The 20,864-nt window shown below is 39.0% G+C and overlaps 3 protein-coding genes across 5 annotated transcripts; 2 read left to right on the top strand and 1 right to left on the bottom strand.

Annotated features, from left to right (window-relative positions):
• Positions 1-3,988: 3,988 nt before the first annotated feature.
• Positions 3,989-14,218, top strand: LOC105686729 (eyes absent homolog 4). 3 transcript variants are annotated; one of them, XM_020852937.2, is made up of 10 exons: positions 3,989-4,367; positions 4,443-4,539; positions 9,375-9,496; positions 9,813-9,975; positions 10,180-10,360; positions 10,441-10,576; positions 10,741-10,830; positions 11,039-11,313; positions 11,481-11,937; positions 12,062-14,218. In XM_020852937.2, exons 3-10 carry the CDS (start codon positions 9,385-9,387, stop codon positions 12,241-12,243), a joined length of 1,596 nt encoding a protein of 531 aa, XP_020708596.2. In that variant the 5' UTR covers positions 3,989-4,367; positions 4,443-4,539; positions 9,375-9,384; the 3' UTR covers positions 12,244-14,218. The 3 variants fall into 3 exon arrangements, with proteins under 3 accessions (XP_020708596.2, XP_012257270.2, XP_012257253.2); XM_012401847.3 differs by having other exon boundaries at positions 3,989-4,539; positions 11,039-11,304; XM_012401830.3 differs by having other exon boundaries at positions 3,989-4,539.
• A 162-nt stretch (positions 14,219-14,380) lies between these two features.
• LOC105686722 (digestive cysteine proteinase 1) lies at positions 14,381-18,699 on the bottom strand. Its single transcript, XM_012401817.4, has 13 exons — positions 18,559-18,699; positions 18,398-18,480; positions 17,911-17,963; positions 17,055-17,207; positions 16,811-16,983; positions 16,603-16,707; positions 16,330-16,489; positions 16,026-16,218; positions 15,690-15,907; positions 15,489-15,589; positions 15,248-15,379; positions 14,899-15,088; positions 14,381-14,815 (listed from the first exon to the last, which is right to left on the bottom strand). The coding sequence occupies exons 3-13, from the start codon at positions 17,948-17,950 to the stop codon at positions 14,628-14,630; spliced, it is 1,653 nt and encodes a 550-aa protein (XP_012257240.2). The 5' UTR covers positions 17,951-17,963; positions 18,398-18,480; positions 18,559-18,699; the 3' UTR covers positions 14,381-14,627.
• Positions 18,700-18,864: 165 nt separating this feature from the next.
• LOC105686810 (electron transfer flavoprotein regulatory factor 1) lies at positions 18,865-19,561 on the top strand. The gene is made up of 2 exons (XM_012401951.4): positions 18,865-19,110; positions 19,205-19,561. Exons 1-2 carry the CDS (start codon positions 19,072-19,074, stop codon positions 19,412-19,414), a joined length of 249 nt encoding a protein of 82 aa, XP_012257374.1. The 5' UTR covers positions 18,865-19,071; the 3' UTR covers positions 19,415-19,561.
• The last annotated feature ends 1,303 nt before the right edge of the window (positions 19,562-20,864 follow it).

Here is a 20,864-nt window from a genome sequence, read left to right as displayed (position 1 = left end):
AGATTGCGGAGCGATTACTTACGGGCTGCGGCAGGCGGTTTCCATTATATTATTCAATTCTTTCTTTTTTTCGCCGTCTTATTGCTCTGGGCGGGCGACGGTCACCTAGCCGAGAATTAGTCAATTGATCCTAATCGCGACACATTTTGAAATCTGCGGTGGTTCAGGACGTGAGAATAAAATTGTCTTGATTATATACGAATCAATGTATTCACATATGCATGTGCAGTGCATTGCTACACATTGTATTCCTATATGCGGGTGTAATAAATAAAGACAACGCGTTTATTACGCAACGAAGGATCTTGAATAGAAAAAAGATCACTGCTGCAGGTCGACGCAGGTGGGGCGGAAGCCGTTGCCTGACCTCTGCAGCCTTCTCGCAGCAGCCTTCGAAGCTTTTATTTTCATCAACTTTGAAATGCTTTATTTTCACCTGATATAAGACCTGCGGTTACGAAACTATATCAGATCCTTTATAGATTGCGGTGGAACATAATAACGTCTCGTTTTTGTTTGTACTTTTCCCTGGACTCGTTTCGTTTTCATACGCATAAAAGAATATCTATTTTAGAATTACCAACGCAAGTAGATATAATTAGTGATGGATATTTTCCTGATTTATGAATACATGTGGAATATATTTATTGCAATTTCACAAATACTCATATAGAAATAGAATACCGATTCAATCGCTATGCGAATGACGACAATTCGCTCATTCATTGATTATAATCTGCACCCGATAGTAACGGAGTGTATACATACGACTTCCCAGAATATCTACGTTTCTGTCGAAGTTCACCCCTATAGCCGAACAATGATAATTGAGAATCGCCTACGAGAAACTAATTACTGATGCCCACGCGGTGGTTTTTGTCAAATTTCGGGGTTCACATCCCTTAAACACTAAGTCGATCCGACCCGATCGGTGCCCGGGGCTCTGAAGATGAAAAAGCAAGGAATTCGGCCTTCCAGTTGAGTCGAGCGAACAACAGCAGGGCAGAAGCTTCTTTTGTTTCGAAGGACAAGGGAGACGTCTCGTTTTGAACCTCTGAGATTTTTTTTATTCTGAAACGAACGTCGTCGAGTTGACGACAGTGGACAGTGCGAGGTGTGCCACCACTTGTGTATAGGTGTACCAAAAACCTAAGACTGCACGCGTCCATTTACTAATTTTACGCAAATAGTGGAGCCTCGTATGACGCAGAGGCACCGCAAGAAAGGGATGCTTCCGTTGCTCGAATCTGAGTGGATTCTGAAAGTGCAGTGACAGATTTCTACGAAGCTCTCAGGACGTTGAATGTCCGGGAGGGTCCGGGTGGCGGACTGGATAACGCGTTCTTTCGCGTACCTACGCCAATGCGGGGATACTCAGATTTCACGACATGTTTACAAAGATCGTAGAGATAAGTTGAGAATGGCCGCCCCATGCCTCCATGCCTCGATGCCTCCTCGGCTCCTCGGTTTTCTCGGCTCCACCGTGCCTCCTCCACGGTGTAAGATGACAGCTGCCTGCGCCTGCGCCCGCGTTTTACGTGTGTGTCTTTAACTGTAGCTGCTGCAGCCTTGGTTGCGCCTAATGTATGTAGGTACGTATCTCACCATATACCACGATATACCTACTACACTGGTCTATAGTCTATACCTTTTATCCAAGACCCGGACTCGCCTACTGCAGGGTTCGCTCTAGCCCGGTTCGTAATTCCACCCCGGGGTGTGCACTGCACACACGACGGCTTATCAGAACCAAAGTGAGATGTTACTCAAAAAATGAACTGATTCATGTTCCGAATTCAACTAGATTCGGAATTACTTTCCTATAAGAATCAGCCTTTCCCCAGGCAGAAGACTCAGCTTTTGATTTTTTGGAACGGGGGCGCAATACTTTGCGCGATGGCAAGACAGCGACTTACGTCTTTCTTCGAGTTACAACTTGAAAGATGATGGAATAATACACAGAGAAATGCACGCGTGTCATCGAGGAGCGCGTGCTGGTATTACTCGAGGCTACACCATTGTATTAAAAACCACCCCTCGCCGTCTCGGGTCTCTAGAAGGACCTCCTCGTATTTAATATCAATTTTCAGTGAGGGCATTCAACCCTGCAGTCGATGATTGACCAAGTTTTTCAATAATCGCTGGGGTTCTTTCTCATTTTTCATCCTAAGGGTCTGATTTTCAGAGCCTGAGGAATCACAACTGACATTCTTTATCCTTGAGCGTCCCGTCATTTTATGTTTCGGAACGGCTGCAGCGGTGAAGTTTCTCAACATGCCCATGAAATTATAGTCAGTCTCTTTCATTCGTGTACAGTGAAAATTTCCTCATACTGAAACTTCGAGCAGGTATATATATGGGGTAGTTTTATGCAGTGCACGTATGAAAATTCAAATAATACCCAACAGATCCACGTGAGTATTATGTGAGTCGGCTGTAAACTAATCAGAAATTTGAATCCCTGCATTTTCGTGTATGCATTGTTTGTACAATAAAGGGATTACAGCTACGCCGTTGATGATGTATATAACGCACTCCATAAGTGATAAATTTCATCTGTTCAAAATGGCGTTATGTATAACCATACATCGTAATAAAGCACACGTCGACTAGTATAATCTTCTTCGTCGGTGTTCGCCCCCGTTATACTGCACGTTCATGAGAATAGAAATCACTAATTAATTTCCATCCCCAGGGGGAACGCTGCAGCTACAGAGTCCCGCAGGCAATTTGCAGAATCCATATGGTGTTTTATGCAGCCGAGTACCTACATACATAAAAGCACTGCTCAGTTTTCGGGTGCAGCCTGGTGTTGCATTAGAAACGGTGCGTAATACGCACTGCTCAGATTTATTTCTCTTATACGGTACGTTGTATTATTACGTGGAAATGTTCGTTCGTTGTGAAAAAGGTTCGCATCATCTATTTTTCGAAGGAAGCCCCTGTATACTATAATCGTCTGCAGGGCGCTACATTCGCAATTGCTCGTAAGTTGTTTAGAAATAGCAAAACCCCCGGGCAGCGGCTGCTAAGCCATGCGCGTCTAATCTCATAATCTTTTCCAATCCCTTAATCTTCGAATCTGCCTAATCGCTGGTCCAGCATATTCGGCCCATGAAATTGTTCGGACCCGCGGACAAATTTCTACAGTCCGTCAGATTCCATCTAGTCGACCATCGTAAATGAACCAAAAGATTGCTCGGTGTTTAAACCGGTGATCGACTGATCGGATAATCAGCTAAACCACCGCAGCACCAGAAATGCCGGATGAAAAACCATATCCCAGCGACGAATGGCAGCCAAGCAATAAATAAATCAACGGCCTGCTCTCGCGGCGCCCATAAATTCAAACCTGAAATTCTTCCGATCCGCGGACTACACACACGACCACTTTTCGGTAATTCAGCAGAACAACACGATGACATCTGTATAAGAATTCCGTGTGATTGTTCCGCGACAAAGCCGAACACGAAATCCAAAAAAAGATGCAAATTTCGGAATCCTCGCTGCATCCGTAGCCAGAGGATTTACCGGAATCACCGGATCGGCGAGGACGCGACCTTTGCACCGTTCGCAGCGTGCGTGCACGGTCATTAATGCAGAGGAGAAGATTCTCGGACGCGGGGTGGAATATTAGGTGTTAATAATTCAGGCAAATTAATGTTGACGGGGGTGTCGGGGAGGGGGAGGGAGGGAGGGACCCGTTTGGTCCGCATAACGCACCGTAGCGACAATTATTCTAATAAGACGATGCCTCCGTCCCGCTGTCCTACCGCCCTGCCGTTATACCTCCTATTCCCCGACCCGCGACCCCCGGTGATTTCCCTTCACCCCTTGGGTCCCTCGTCGAGGAAATCCTCCGTCCTCCTCGCACGGTATTCGGTCTCTCCTCTCTTTCCGACAAACGACGAACGAAAGAGAGAAGAGAGAATAGACCACGTGACTACGGAGCGGGGGTGGCAGGCGACATTTCGCATGCTCAGAACTCCACAGGCTGCAGCATCACACTCAGCCGATACGATCCACGCAGCAGGAGCGGATATATTCTCGCCGGGGAGCGTGTCGTATACCTATATAACAAATAACATAGATAAAGTAAGGTGGACTCGAAGAATAGCATCGAATATTGCTGATAGAAAGGAAAACAGTGAAATTATCGACGATATTTTAAGTCCGTATTTATATAAATATATGTTATTTGATTTTTATGTACGACATACACGTTACACGTAGTGTCTTCGTATATCCTCTGTAATATACACGAAGAGCTGCCCACCCTTTTCAGAAGGGGCATGTTTCGCTTCAACCCTTGCCAAGGTACCTGACGACGTGCCTGTCTAGGATTGTCTCGTGTTCGAAGGCGTCGCGTACGTGAAGTTATCCCGATATAATAACGTGCGGTTGTATTGTGATATATTGTATAAGTATATATGTACAAATAGGTATATGCAAAGTGTACGTGTCGCATATTCGTGAGGATGGTGGTTGTGCCAAAGTTTTAATTGGATTACATAGACTCGCCGACTCCTGAGATCCAAGGTTAGAGTTACTCAAGTAATTAGAGACGAATTTATTAATACTGCACTTCGCACGTAAGACACATGTATACTAATTGTAAATGCGATATCACATACACTTCTTGCACTCTCACAATTTTAATTAACACACTCGCACGTGTATTAATGTTACGTAATTTACCTATCGTACAACTATACCCATTTTTCATTGATATATTCACGTTATAATTAAGTATAATATCGTGAGATACTGAGATGCACGTAAAGATTGCTGTACACGCATAGGAAACTGTTGCTATTCAATTGATTTTCATCTCTCTTTCGTCGGCCTGAACGGCATCCGCGTATCGCTTATCTGTGTGGATGACAAAGGATTTTGAACCCTGCATTATATTTACATTGATGACGTCCCACCCCCTAGGGGATGTACATTGACGTCAGCGCATTTTCACTCAATCTACGTGTATATACACGGCACGTTTGAAGCACAACATATATTACACGGCGTAAATGTACGTATACTACATTATATAGGTATCCGTAAACTGACCATACCAATCGATAACGATTAGATCATTTACATCCGCTGTTGTAAAATTTTTCAGTTAAAAAACAAAAATTACTCATCACTTCCCAAATGATTTTCATACACGCGATCCACTTCGACGCTAAAATATTTTCAAATCGGCTGATGCAACAAACATACTAAAAAAGTACAAATCCTGCTTCAGACTTGTACAACGAGTTATCATTTAAAGGACACTCTTCATCAGGAGTGCTGATAGTGCAAGAATGCGTGTTGCATTTTAATCTTGGGTCGATAAGATCGGATCTTATATTGGTATTACAGCGTACGTGGGATACACATCAAAAGTGAGGTGTTAATACGAATAATGAATCGAAGAGAGGGAATGGGTAAAAAAATGTTCGAACATTTAGCGCAGTCAATCATATCGTGAATTAGGGCGTAAATTTATGCGTGTACTGCAGCCGGTATAGCCCGACCCGTGACACATGCGTTCCACGTTACCTACTTTACAAGTGAGGTACGTGTTGATGAATTTTTAAATTTATTATGCGCGAGTAAATTTTTTTCGTACGCGTATACGAAGATAATATAATGCATAAATTAGCTCCGAGTTCAAATGGTGCGCGTATTACGGTCAATTAAAAACTTTGAAACGTTTATTTCGTCATATGTGTAACTCATTGTGGCTCTAGTTTACCTCGTCAACGCTAATATATTTTAATTGGTGAAAAGAACGATCGTCGCTATACATATACGCTATAGTGCAGGCCACTCGTAACGAGTTCTCTAGTTTAATTGCACGACACGTCGCGCTTATCTAGAAATTATAACGACAAATCGAAATCGAGCTGTAATTTTTCCCTATAAGAAATTGAGAAAACGAAAAATCTGCTCCGCAGTTTCTAGGAGTTTAAATGACATTCTAGGCTTCGTATCAACAATTATTTTTGTATTCACACCACGAAGAGATACGATGGGAAAAATTTGTCATCGCATTAACAACGCTGGAAATACTTTTTCACCAAAGTCTTTGTTTCATCTATATGGCTTATAGAATTTATACATATATAATGTGATTGTTCTACTATAATCAAGTTACACGATCGATCGACCCAAACGCTTTCGTTATACGTTATACTTATTATAACTCACTGTCGAATCACTTGTTATTAAAATCAGTCTATAAAAATCACCCGCAAAAATTAATCCTCGCGTTTCTCAATGAAACAATTTCCGACGTACCGCAGATGGAGCTGTGCGGGTGCGGTGCATTGATAAACATCAGATAAATGCAGGGCCTCAGTTGGTGAATTATAACGAAACAGTGCCAAACCGATAATCGAAAGTTTATACTGCAGAAACATTATTATATGCAATACAGTTCACCTCGAGTTTGCTGCTTTTCCCATTTTTCTTTGTTTCTTTTATTTTTCAATTGCGATAGTTTAATTAGAGAATAAATCTCGAGACCCCCGGTGAATCTATACAACAATCAATCAGTCGCATGTGGCGGTACTTATATATTTTCGAAACGGGCGTATCTTATACTCGCCGCAGGTACACGACAACGTCGTATGGCCCGCACGTGTTCTTGCGGGTTTCTAGGGACAAAAATTTTCGACCAGCTTATACTACACAGTCCACCGTGAAGAACCATAAGGGTTTCTTTGTCTCTTCTGTTCCCATAGTCATATACGCATACCTATGAAACCTCGAGAAATTAGTTTATCTTCTAGATCCCGCACACGTGCCGACGGAGTTGTCATCTGATAAAATGTAAATTTCAAGTAAATTTATATTCCTCCGCAATTAAAGGTCTTCGATTAACTTCAATTGGTTTTTTTTTTCCGATGTATATCCCATTAAACAGAACGTGCGTTTCGATTGCATCTCGGCGTTAATTCAGGAGTCTGTATATATTTGTATATTCTCCGAGGCCGCCTCTATGTACGTACTTATACGCGCACGGATGAGAAATAAACTCGCGGACCTGACAGCTAAGCACTTTTTCTTGATAATAAACTCAAGCGCACGTAATTTTCTATAGCTATATATCTAATGAGAGTTAAGCTCGGCGGCTGCATCGCTACGACGAGATTATCGTCTTATATACTGCAGAATCCTTCGATAAATTATACCACGATGATTTAATACAGCCCCAAAATAATAAACTATATGCCTTCAGTAATAAACAGATAACACTGCATACATCGTACCTACTTGTAACTATATTAAACTATTATGCATTGAGTAGATTACCTGTGAACAACTTGTACAGAATATATATGCGTCGTGCAGTTTTATCCGATATACTATATGCTGTTGGCTACACAACATCCTGGCAGGCTACAATAACATGCTGTTTGCGGTGTTGATTGTGATTCAAATACCAATCTCGCGCTCAAACTTCGAATATAATTATATACCTGCGAACGAAAAGTACATGGGATTAATTTTAAAAGAAGTGAACTGACCTCGCGATATATATCAGAACAATATATGAACAATAAAAAAGACAAATAACAAATAAAATAAGGATAAAAATCTAATTGACATTTCCTGTATCCCTCATCGCACCATTCAACTTTCATGTCGAACATTTTTTCCGTACATACAACGTTATTCACTTGCCTCGGTATAAATCACACTGCACACTGTATGTATAATATACATATATATATATATATATATATAGGTATGTGTGGCCGCACTGAATTTCTTCGGGGAACATATCGGGTTACAAAAAACTTTGTGAAATTGTGAGTCATCGCGTGCGACCGGACGGCTGAGAACAGCGGTTGTACGGAGTAAAAAAGTTTGCACCTTTCCTATTGGATGAGTGCAACAAAAAATGAAGGAAACATTTTAAAAAATTGAATAAAAACTTAAACAACTAAAACCATATTATATAGCCTCCCCTCATCTTATGTACCGGCGCTGTGGGTACAACATCTATGCAGAAAGAAAAATGGCCCTTATAGTAGGTACGTGTTCGATAGATCCGCGGTAAAAAGTGTACACCGCAATACCATTGTTTGTGGCTTCTCTTCTTTACACAAGCGCCACACTATATGTATATAATGCGCGTTTTTGTTGTTAAAACATTCAATTGTATATCTCGATTATTATACGCGCGCCTCTGATACGAAATTTACTTCACCGAAGATGATATACCTGTATCATGTATAGTTATTTTCATGTATAGTTATACACACGGATTTATATTTCATTGAACGATAAAGAAATGAATAATGATTCTCTGAAAATTCTGCTTACAATTAGTATACCAGAGCAACAAAAATGATAACATGTATATGAGAATAAAAGAATTTTATCGCTTCTCCCCAATTGTCGAAGAATTTCATTGCCCGACGTATGCTGCAGGTAGTAAAAAAAATTCCACCGGTTTCGTCATAAAAAATCGGTTCGCCGCTGCAGGAAGCCACACCGATGTAGATAGTCCTCGTCGTGTCGCTCAAATTAATTCTAGTTTCGCGGTTCTTCTATCCGACATAAAAGTTCGACGACGCAGTAGACCCTTCCCCATCGGATCTAATCCACAAATATGCGTAGTCTTGGAAAATTGCAATTGAAATTATACATATCGTATGATCGCCGATTTCATCCCCGGATCAACGTGCGTTCGTGTGTACTTGCTTTTCAATCGTATTTGCAAGGTTCAAAATCTGGATTGAAATGTTACAAGGTGCGTTGACTGGTTCGAAAGGCGGAGCACAGAATAGACAGTAACTTGGCTACATAAAAAATACGTAACATACAAACGGCGCGAAAGGCGGTTCCATTGGCCGGTCAGGAGCGATCCTGGTACGCCTACATCGAGCCACGCCACCTCCCAGACACGCAATTGGCCGCCAATAATGAATTTTTAAGTACCCTCAGGCACACGATGCATCAACTATCTCTATGATAGCCTACCTGGTGCCCGACGTACCTCAGGTACCCGGAACTATGGAGGCAGACTCTGAAAAATAACGATTCATTGTTCGAATAGTTATGAATGCAACTTCTTTTTGACTGCAGAAAGTGGAAAATACAACGCTCGCACAGCATTTGATATACCTATATAGGAGGAAAGTTATACAGGGGGCTTTATTTTGAAGATAGGGTTAATAGCTGGGGGTTTTGTGAAAGTGTCTCTGTTTATGATTTTTTTTTTTAATTATAAAGTATACGTGTGAAAGAAGATTTGGTATTAGAGTTGAATTTTGAGGCATATCGCTGCAGCCCGTGCACACTTAATTTAAATGCATCATACGAATCCTGAACGCTTTTCCTTTATCTCTATTGTCCGACGCCTTGTGTTCCAGATCAGGTGATATGTTAACCGAAGACAATGATCCCACGAAACCGGCTGGGGTTCTAGACAATGCTGGCAACGTGTCTTCGTCAACAGAAGCCTCTGTACAGCATCCGCGTACCACGAACAATGGTAGATAAAATCATAGATAAAATCTTTGGCCCCTACAGGTCTTCTTTTACCATAATGACAACTATAAAGCGAATAGGTATACATATAGCTTCCCTCGAATCTCAATCGCCTAATATCCAAAGAATCAGTTTCTATTTTATACAATTTTCTGAGGAACACCTGCGCATCTGACTCGGTGATTTCAATCTTGCGCGATCCTATATAATATAACACCTTATTCTGGGTTTGTTCATGCTGATTGCGTATAAATGAACTAGATTTATATGAATTACCTGTGCACTATAATTATAGAGTTATTTGCAACATCATTTTTCAGACGCTGAAGTCAAAAACGAGGTCCAGGAGTGCCCGGAAAGCGACAACGTACCTGGGGGTGAATTATACATCGACGAAAGTGCAGAGGACAAGGAAGAATACCCCGACTCCATGGAAAAAGCTGATTACAGTTCGTTGTACGGAGTCAATCAATATTACAACAGGCACGTGTGATATCAATGTCATTATTTCCAACAATTCTTTGTCCGAAATATGACAAAATAGTTTCCGAGTATCCAATTACCATTTGTCAAAATCTTGGGATCAATCTCGCACGAATTAAATGTTCAGCATGCAGTTTTTAGCGAAATGCAAAATTGGCGCACGATAGACGGGCGCGTCTAATAATTGAAGGGCGATTATTTCAGCCTGTACAATTCACCGGGTTATGGGACCACGACGGGTTCAAAAAACACATCCCTACAAAGCTCTTACCTTAGCTCGTACAGCGCACCTGGTACCATGGCTCAGTATTCGACTTACGCTGGCTACAACAGTGGATCCACCACCTTCCCCACCGTTGGCCAAAATATATCCTCGGCAACCCAAGTAAAGACGAATCATTGAATTTATGAGATATCGGTTCGCAGCGATGCGGAGGAAAACTAAAAAGGACTATGATTTTTCAGAAATTAGACTATAGCGCTTATAGCAGCAGTCTTTACGGGAATGACAGAGTTCCGTTACAGTATTCCGGATATTACCCGATGCCTGGATATCACACGTCGCCTCCGTCGTTTAACATTAGTAATCTGAATTTCGCAGGTACTGAACGTTAACGTAATTCATAGGGTTAAAAAACGGATCTATTTCTATCAATAATATTGATAATTTATTCCTCTTGGATGCGCAATTCGACTAGAGTTCGATTGAAATTTCGAATGAACCACATAAGTATATGTCATAGAATATTTTCGATTTTTTTTAAGAGGAAACGACAAAATCTGCGCTGACTTTGGACCCGCCGGCTCATGAAACCAATGACCTCACCGCTACGAGAGAAACCACCAACGCAGAAGGTAATTTATACCGAAAAATTAAGGCGATACCGCAGATCACGATCATTGTTCGCGTAAACGATACTAATTACATGAATCGTCGAAGCATAGAGTCTGCACCTGCGCGCGATAAAGTAGAGGATATAATTTTATGATGTACGAAAGTGTCTGGGGTTTCGTCACGATAGACTAACGATAAGTGTGACGAGGAATCTTCTTTAAAATATAGGGGCGACGGCGAAGCCCTGCAGACGCGGAAGACGTCAAAGCGGAAGCGGAAACGGTATCGGTTCCGCGGACACAACGGAAGCCGGGCCAGACCGGATATTCATCTGGGATCTAGACGAAACCATAGTGGTATTCCATTCCCTCTTGACCGGACAATTCGCCACAAAACATGGCAAAGATCCCACGTTACTTGCCCAACTAGCTTACCGAATGGAAGAAATGATCTACAATTTAGCAGACACCCATTTCTTTTTCAATGACGTCGAGGTGAGTGCTGTGAGTAAATGATTTATACCATATGTATATCGCGAATCAAGTATGCGTGTGTGTGTGAATACATTATCTACTTTCTACATATAAAATATATACGCATAGAACCGAAGCGCTCTGCGTACGCGCGGTTGAAATTTTGAATTTGAATTTATCATTCTTCGTCCGATTAGGATTGCGACCAAGTTCACATAGACGACGTTTCCTCGGACGACAACGGGCAAGACTTGTCATCGTACAATTTTGCCACGGACGGTTTTCAGTGCGCTTCAGCTAACAATGGCATATGTCTGGCTTCCGGGGTAAGAGGGGGTGTGGATTGGATGAGAAAATTGGCCTTTCGTTACCGGAAGATCAAAGAAATATACTGTAACTATCGGAATAACGTGGGCGGTCTACTAGGGGCCGCGAAGCGTGAGCAGTGGCTTCAGTTGAGAACGGAAATTGAATTATTGACTGACAATTGGCTGACCTCCGCTGTTAAATGCCTGAATCTCATCAACAAACGGAGTCATTGCATAAATATTCTTGTTACCACAACGCAACTTGTGCCTGCCTTATCGAAGGTTCTTCTATTTGGAATTGGTGGGATTTTTCCAATAGAGAACATCTACTCGGCTACAAAAATTGGTAAGACTGAGATCGCATTGGAATGGTACTTCTTGAAAATTGATCTGGAAAGGACATGTGCTTATAATTACCCTTCTGATGAATTCAAGCCATCTTCATTCAAATGAGCGTTATTTCATTTTAGGAAAAGAAAGCTGTTTCGGCCGAGTAGTCGCACGATTCGGACGTAGGTGTACGTACGTGGTAATCGGCGATGGATCCGACGAGGAGACGGCCGCTCGGGCGCATAATTTTCCATTTTGGCGGGTCAACAGTCATTCCGATACCCAAGCGTTGTACAACGCCTTAGAGATGGGTTTCCTATAAGATAGACAAATTAGAAATAATTATTTCAAAAAATGCCATTGATCGAAGGTGTTACTGGTCGAATTCAGGTTCCTCTGCTCCCTGAAATCGGAGAACGCGAAAAGAATTGTCGCATATTTCCTGCGCATGTCCAGCACCTATTCCATTATTTCGAACCGATTCATCTTTTGGTCAATTTGAATCCGGAATTGTCAATTTTCTGATTTAATTACTACCTGAAGTTGTGGGGGTTTATGCATAAACCGCATCACGCTCTCCGACTTGGAAAGAGAAACTTTCTTGATCTATAGGGTTTGGTATATCATTCCTATTATGTATTTGTCATACGTACTATACGATGCATATCGGGGATCAAATATCCCCGAAACTCGGCCAAATTAAACCAATCATCTAAACTGATGGATATTGGTCCAGGGTCCACAAGTGATAGAAAATGAAAGTAAACAGTAAATTATATCTAGTATATTAAATTTTTAAACGAAAAATTAGCGAGCTTCTATGTGTATAGATATGAGATGTTGAAAAAAAATTGTCATTATTGTACTTAACTAGACATTTAACCTCAAGTATATGCGAAGTGAAAAGAGTATAGCCGAGATGAAAAATCGTGAGTGCTGTTTAAATTATATATTATGACGATTATTCCTAAAATAAAAAAACCATTCCAATTTTTATTGTATGTTGTGTGGTAAATAGTGAATTAGGTAAACAGCAAAACAAAACTTTAATATTAAAGCACTAGCGAAAATCGAAGTAACGCTCATTGTCAGACTCGTATACTCGAAAAAAAAGTCGATTAAAAGCCGAAATATTATTACTTTTGTATGGAAATTTAATATAATTTTACGCCATGACATTATGTTAATTATTATAGTTAGGAATTTAGCACGGAAGAATAGATTCAATAAATGATTGGATGGTCTAGTAACGGATGATTCAAACGTGTGATAACAATTATCTTCGGCCGGATTTACAGTCCGGTCGGAAAAATCAACCGAGGTTTTATTGTTCAAAAAATGAAAATATTCAGTTCGTGATTTAACGAAGCATAAATTATTTGTGCACAACGTATCAATATATTCACAGTGTTTTTAGTATAGGTATAATTTGTGCTGCACGGTCTGTGGTCTGTATCAGTTATTCACTTCTGGTAACTCTATCAGAGTCATCAGAATGAATCATCTCTGTCAGAGATGAAAAAAATTGTAACCAGGATGTACCGAGTATAAAATCGACCCATTCATACTCTCACAAATTTCCATGATACAATGATACAAACTCAAAGTTCTGGTAATTTTTATTAGAAACAGAAAATTCATCGTCGAACTGTGAAACGTGTGGCATGGATTATCATTACACTGTACCTTCAATATTTCTAAATCTTTAAATATGTAAGTATCTATACATATTCCTGGGTTAAGATGTAATTGTCATGTGTTGGCGAGTAAATATTTTACAATCGGACAAACAACTACAAAAACAAGTTAAAGTCTACATTCTGATGACAGAAAAATATTTCGACATTCCAGTACATTGCGCAGAAGATTCAAATTCCTGATCAAATTCTGTCTTCAATATTAAGCAAAGTCATGAATTTAATCATTTGAATTAAGCTAGTCAATGGGAGAAAATTTTAAGATTAAAAAAAATCTAAGCTTTTGTTTTTCTCTTTTTTTTTCATTGTGTATGTATGTGTACAGTATTACGATAATTGTCTCACGATATTTTATGACTTTAAAAAAATATGCGAGTATAATTTGCGAGCTACTTACATAAAACAATTTTCTGGTGAACGGGTGCGCTGATGTTACTCTCATTCCCAATTAGAAAGCCAATCTTTATTTGCCATTCGCAATTGGATACTTTTGGATTCTTAGTCTTCCAACGTTTTTCTAACCTTGTACAATCAATATTATTAATTATTACAGTATGAACTGTTACTACCTGCATCTGAATAAAAATGATTCTGTTGACATTCCAACTATTGTCACTACGAAACGTGAATGACATCCTCAAATAAATTACCATACCTTCTACTTCACGGGATCTATAAAAAATTAAATATGTGACTTCAGATCGCTCTAAACTTGATGTATTAAGTAATGCGTAAATATTTACTAATTCCAAAGACGTCGTATATCTCCACATTCATCATCTTTATTGACTCATTGTCAGTATCAAATTACACTTTTTTCTACTTGAGTTATTTAAACTAATTATCGCTGTACTTTAATCATCTACTGAAATGATTCTCATTTCTTTCAAATTATCACGCAATAATATTACATTTAGATATAACGATGCCAACATTCGGCAGGATGTGACAGTAATAATATGACAAAAAAAAAGAACAAAAATAAAAGACAAATGGTATGATACCGAGTTTAATCAAAGGACACATAGGTTGGCATGGTCTGGACACCACAATTGTTGTCTTTTTGGGCCATCAAAATATAGCCATCGTTTCCCCAATAGTTAGACCAAGAATTTTTCACCAACCAGTAGTCTTTACCATTCATTGTACCATACCCAACTGCCAACACTGCATGATCCAATGAATCTTCTGAGTTACCTGTGAATGGCAACAGTCCAATACACAGAATCTAGTATATATTCATTCATTCAGCCCAAAAAGTAACTCTATTTGCAACTTACCACATGCGGAATCGTAGTAAACTCCATTAGAATAGAAAGAGAATGACTTGTGGGATGCATCAATGGCGATTGAAACGGGGCCCTGCTTGGCTATGGCAATTTTTAGTGCCTTTGGGTTACGTGGAGTGACATTGACAAAACCAGTCATCTTTGCAGTCAAGGTTGTGTTATCCACGTGGCAGTAGCCGTCCTAAAATAATTGATCGATTGGGTAACGATCCAATCGCAGCTACCATTCAAACTAAATTCTATCTTCCAGTCATGATCTAGTTCTTACGGTTGTGTGTAGAGATCATGAAAAAGATTCATAAGCAGATCAGGTGGGGAACCAAAAATCAATTTCTATTACCTGACCCATGTAACCGCCGTATTCTTCTTCAGTCGGAAGACCACCATGCTTCATTATCCATCCATAAGCTCGGAAGTCCTCACCTCCATCACAACCATTGTTACCAAAACCCCATGAACAGTCAATCAGAACCTTAGGAAGTAATCAGTTGAATACTAACAGATTTGATTTTTTTTTGTGTGGACTGAACGATAATTGTAGAAAACATAGACGAACTAGTGTACTGGATATTTTTGTTCACCTGTTGTGAAAGTCGGACCAGGCGCCCATATTTTACGAAGTATGCACCTTCAACTGCTCCGGTTGTACCAAAGCTCCAGCATGAGCCACACACCGATTGATCTGACAGATGAACATTAAGTATTTATATCTTATTGTTATATTTTCGATTACACAGACTTTCAACAATAGAACGATGAAGGAAATTCTAGGGCTGTCTTACCCTTAACTGGAGTTACAGCACCATACAATCGCCAGTCCATGAACTCTGGAATATCCTTGACTTGATTCGTATTATATGGGAAGGGCATACCGCCATTATCAGACACTTTGGAATATTGTTTTCCGCGTAGAGCCCTCATTTCTAAATCAGTGCGATCAGCCAAATGATTTACATCTAATCTGTATCCCAGACTTGCGCGATTCATTGAATGGATGTATCTATAATGTCAGTGGGTTATTACTTTCTCAAGAGCTAAGAAATCACCTCATTATTTAATATCAAATTCTGTCGATGATATGTCATTAGTTGTTGGTACGTTATTTAAGTAATCGGTACCTCAAGTTTTGCCTAAAAACCTCCTTCCGACGAGCGTGTTCTAATTGATCGGGATAGTGTTTCTTGTGTGTCTTTCCAAAGTTATCAAAAGCAATATTTACATGTTCTTCATAATTGTGAATAAATTCACGCATTGGATTGAATGTGTAAATATGGTTTTCTCCTGGTCCAGGGAATCCGACACATGTTGCATCTGTAAATAGTCCATAGGTAAGTTATAATGGCTGAATGAAATCCGAAAAATTGGTCAGAAAATGAGATCTAGAATTAGATGAGCTTGAATGAAATGAATAATCGAACATACTTTCTGTGATTTTAAATACATCGGCATTTGGTTTGTCAAATGAATACCACTCATATTCCAGATAGTAATGGTCATAGTGTGATCCCAAAAGAGAATTAAATCCTCGCATTTCGTATCTAACTGGAATAGCTTCCTTGACCTGTGGATACTTTGGTGATTTCTGTAATATGTCATATTTGAGGTTTTGTAGAGTTATAATGTATAGTATAATCCTCAGGAAAAAAAAGGTCAGGTATGGATAAAAGAAAATATGGTCGATTTAAATGAACAAACCTTATACCGAATCCACAGAGTATATTTATTGGATTTTTCTCCAAAGCTTTCAACACGGCGCCACTTTTCACAGTGAAGCCCATTTATTATCTCCTCACCGATACACTATGTGAAAAAGTAAATCATACGATTTTTTAATGAAAAAAAGTGCCCGATAAATATATCTATATAACAATATTTAGTTCTATATCACGAGATACCAAGTTACCTCCATTCCAGTTGCATCAGGAATAATTGTTTGGGGTAGAATTTTAGCTTGGGATGATCCATTCACTTGTAGGCACGTTTCTGCATTGAGATCTGTTTCGGTTGTGACCGGTGCTATCTTCAAGCTGACACCATTTTCACCCTCGTTGGATAGCTGATAGGTTTTCACCATACCTAAGAATAATTGGAGGTTCGAAACATATGAAACATAAATTTGATTCTTTATTCAATTCACTGTGTAGTACCTCCATAGTAATCAATTCGGCTGGCTCCACTGCCGGCATCATACCATGCGAAGAATGGCTCTCGAATTTCAGCATAAGGTATGTACAGTGTGCCTTTTGCTGTGTATGCATTGCTGAATTTTGGGGCTTTTATGGCCAGGGCACTAGAAATGCCTATAAAATGGTAGCTAATATTAACAAAATACCGAATAAACTGAGAATGCACCACTGACATTATGATTAAGCAATTGATATAGAGAGTAAGAAAACCTAGCAAAATTTAGAATACATGAATTATAATGAAATTATAATGTGTTGAGTAATTTAAATTCTAAATCTGAAACCTCAAACACGACGGGCGGAAATTGCGTCAGCATTTCTTGCAACAATGAGTAAAAAATACGATAGTCTTATTAGTGTAAGTTGACAACTGAAACAGCCATTCGGCTGCCAAGATATTCTTCAAAGAGCTCAGTGATGAAATAGTTATAATTTTACCTAAGCATCTATAACATCCAATTGCTCGACCAGTTGATGCTTGACATTGTTGCTTGCTAAAGTTGACGCATGATACATGCCAAAAAAATACATTACTGAGCAATTGAATGAATTTATTAAAGCCTGAGATAATTACAGGATTTAACGACAAAATGATGAACTCAAAAAATTGCAAGCTACTAAACACACATGTTAGATAAAACTGAATTTTGCAAATTCAATTTTTTGTCTTTTACAGTTATGATATACCTATAACAATTCATACTGTTATGAAATATACATATAATAAATGAATAATAGCACTGGATGATATGATGAGTTCTATAAATTTGAATAATGAAAAAGACCTCTAAATAGGTATGCTTAAGTATCAACGTACCTAGAAGAGCCAGGACAAGCCTAGCAGTGATAACAGCCATTTCAGTAGGGCTTCTGAAACAAACACTTTGTTCTGACATACGCTGAAATATGTATGCTCTGTGATAACTCAATCGACCTTTGCCAAGATATTCTTAGCTTATCTCTTAGACTCTCTATATGCAAAATTCACTAAAGGCAAACTCAGTATATAGCACTATTAATGATATACTCGTATTCAGTTATAATGAGGTCAAATATAATGACAAGTAGATTTGAAACCAATAATATTTAGATGGGTAAATACCAAAATTTAACGGACTAAATACAGATCACGTCAGTTAATCTTTCAAATGAATGAAGGTCATGGATTTGTCTATGGTACCATTAAACAACATGACAGGGTATTGTTCCTATGATTTCAAACTGAAAATTGATTTTACAATATCATTATTGGTGTCGACACAGATCAAGATAATAATTACTAAATAAGTACTCTTCATACTCACATCGGTACAGTCTGTTGTTTACACACTGGGTGAACGAATACTCATTCCGGAAATCTAGTGAAGTATGACCTGTCAGCTGTCAACTGTAAGTGTTGTTGAATTTAATCTTTCGAATTTTATCAAATATTGTCTCTGAGCATTTACAATATAATAGTGACAACCTCAGAATAGTTAGCGTGATATTATCGTTGAGAACCTGGTACGAGTCAGGTACGAGTAAACCGTGAGTAATAAACAGCCAGCCAGAATCCTCCTAACCGCTACCCGCACTGACACCGAATGATCAGTGATGATCAGGCTGTTTTGACCGCGCATTAAGCTATCATATTGTAGGACCGAAAATGGCCGGCACACGTCACTACTGCGCAAAGTACTGACTGACATTTAAGATCACGATATTACCGACTTTTTATATCTATAGTCCTATTGTTACCGTTTTATTACTCGATGTTGCCACTGTTTAGATGATTTTCGCAGTGGCTTTTTTTATTCATAAATATCTTGTCGTCTGCTAGCTACGTTGCGAGCTCATCTGCTTAACAAGTTGTTCCTCAGGATTTTTTTAAGACCCAGAAATTGTTAGACGCCAGCACTCTGAGGAACTTTAACGTAAAACATTAACGTGACAGAATTCTTCTGAAAACTACAAAGGACTTGGAAGATCCAATTGGATTATGGCACAGCGAGCGAGGGTTGTTGAACTATACAAAACGGTTTGTTGAGATACAATGTGAAATAATTATACTTTCGTTTGCCTTGAAGCTTTTGATGAATCCAAAGATAATAATAAACTTATACATTTCACAGTTGCTGCACTTGGGACGAGATTATCCAAAGGGATACACCTACTTTCATACAAATCTGAAGAAAGCATTTATGAAAAATAAACATGAAACTGATCCACAAGCTATCGATAAATTGATATCTCATGGGCAGTTTGTTATTAAAGAACTTGAGGCGCTTTACATGCTCCGAAAGTATCGAACTCTAAAGAGGCGTTATTATAACCAACATTAAAAATGATAAAATAGCTAGATTCACTGTACTGATGGAATACTCGTTTTATGACTCAAATGTTACAAGATACCACTATACTTAATCACTTGGAGCATTATTGCAAAACCATTTGATGAATAAAAGAATATTTAGGACGATTAACATCAACATTGACATCCACCAATGCTTGAAAGGACATATAGAATTATTTGTCACCTGATAACTTTTACTACACAAATGTGTTATAGGGTTTGTCAAGTTACTTTCTGCGCAATGAGAACAACAATGAATTATTTTTTTTTATTTATTGATATTTGAGTCAGCTTTCCGAGCTCAATTCGTTTATAACAAGTTCTACCTGAAAGATCTGACCCAACACTCCCATCTGGCCCCAAAAATGACGAAATTTTTCCAATTATCAAGATCTGCATACAGGGTTTGGCCTCATTTTGCAATTTTACTGTATTTATGGATGCATCGTACAAGATGTGAAAAAGACGGGAAAAATGAACAAAATAGTTTTCAAGATATGTGCCATTATCAAATCAATCTCTCATTTCAGTACCAAAATATTTAGGCAATGTAGAAATATGGAAAATTATTTTTTTGTATTTTAAATACTTGTTCACTGTTTATTGTTGCAATGCAAACATTGTGTTGGACCAAAGCTCTCTGTTGTTGAAAAGTTCTGAAATACAAAATAAATTGAAGTTGTTTTCAGCAAAAGCAGACAAGTCAAAGGAATTCTAATGAAATATAATAATATTCTCCCACATATCTAAAAAAACGAATACTCACTCCAAGCCAGTTTTAGAAATTCGATAACTAACTTGATGAACCATTCATCAAGCTTTAATGTAATCAAAATATCTTCGAAAATTTTAAATAAGTCATTTATTGATGTGCAAGACATGAAGTGTTGTTGGGCGTCACGTAGAACAGCTCTAAAAATATTCCAGTATTTCTGCAAAATATTTGAAGAATAATTATTTATTATTTGTGCCAAAAACACGACGTAATGGATGTATCCTATGTCCGTGATGTATTCCTTTCAAAAGCGTAAACACCTGGACTGATCAAGATCTCGTTAGAAAAATTCATAACGGCATCATAAAGAACCCAATAAGTGCGAATGTTTTCACCAATATTAAAATGAGGAAAAATTCTGAAATTGGTCTTACCTCCATCGCTAATTTCTTAATTCAGACCTGCTCAACTTTTGAACGTTTCAGTTGACATAAAGGTAACGAACTCGTCCGAGTACATCCCTAAGCGTTATGTACAAGCTCCACTCCCTCCACTAAACTCCCCCCCCACCCGTTAATTGATACTTCTTCAGTCAACGCTCCACCTTATAGTGCTCAGAAATCACCAATTTTTAAACTCACAATCAGCTAGTATTCTGTTCGTATTAGGATCAGCGGAATGAAATTTCCTTTTGGTATTCCCCGAACGCGTTCAGGCTGGTTGA

Source organism: Athalia rosae, chromosome 2 (genome assembly GCF_917208135.1).
Source record: "Athalia rosae chromosome 2, iyAthRosa1.1, whole genome shotgun sequence".
In the NCBI taxonomy this organism is placed as follows: Eukaryota; Metazoa; Arthropoda; class Insecta; order Hymenoptera; family Athaliidae; genus Athalia; species Athalia rosae.
The sequence above is the reverse complement of the archived record's forward strand: the minus strand, read 5'-3'. Positions and strand labels throughout refer to the sequence as shown.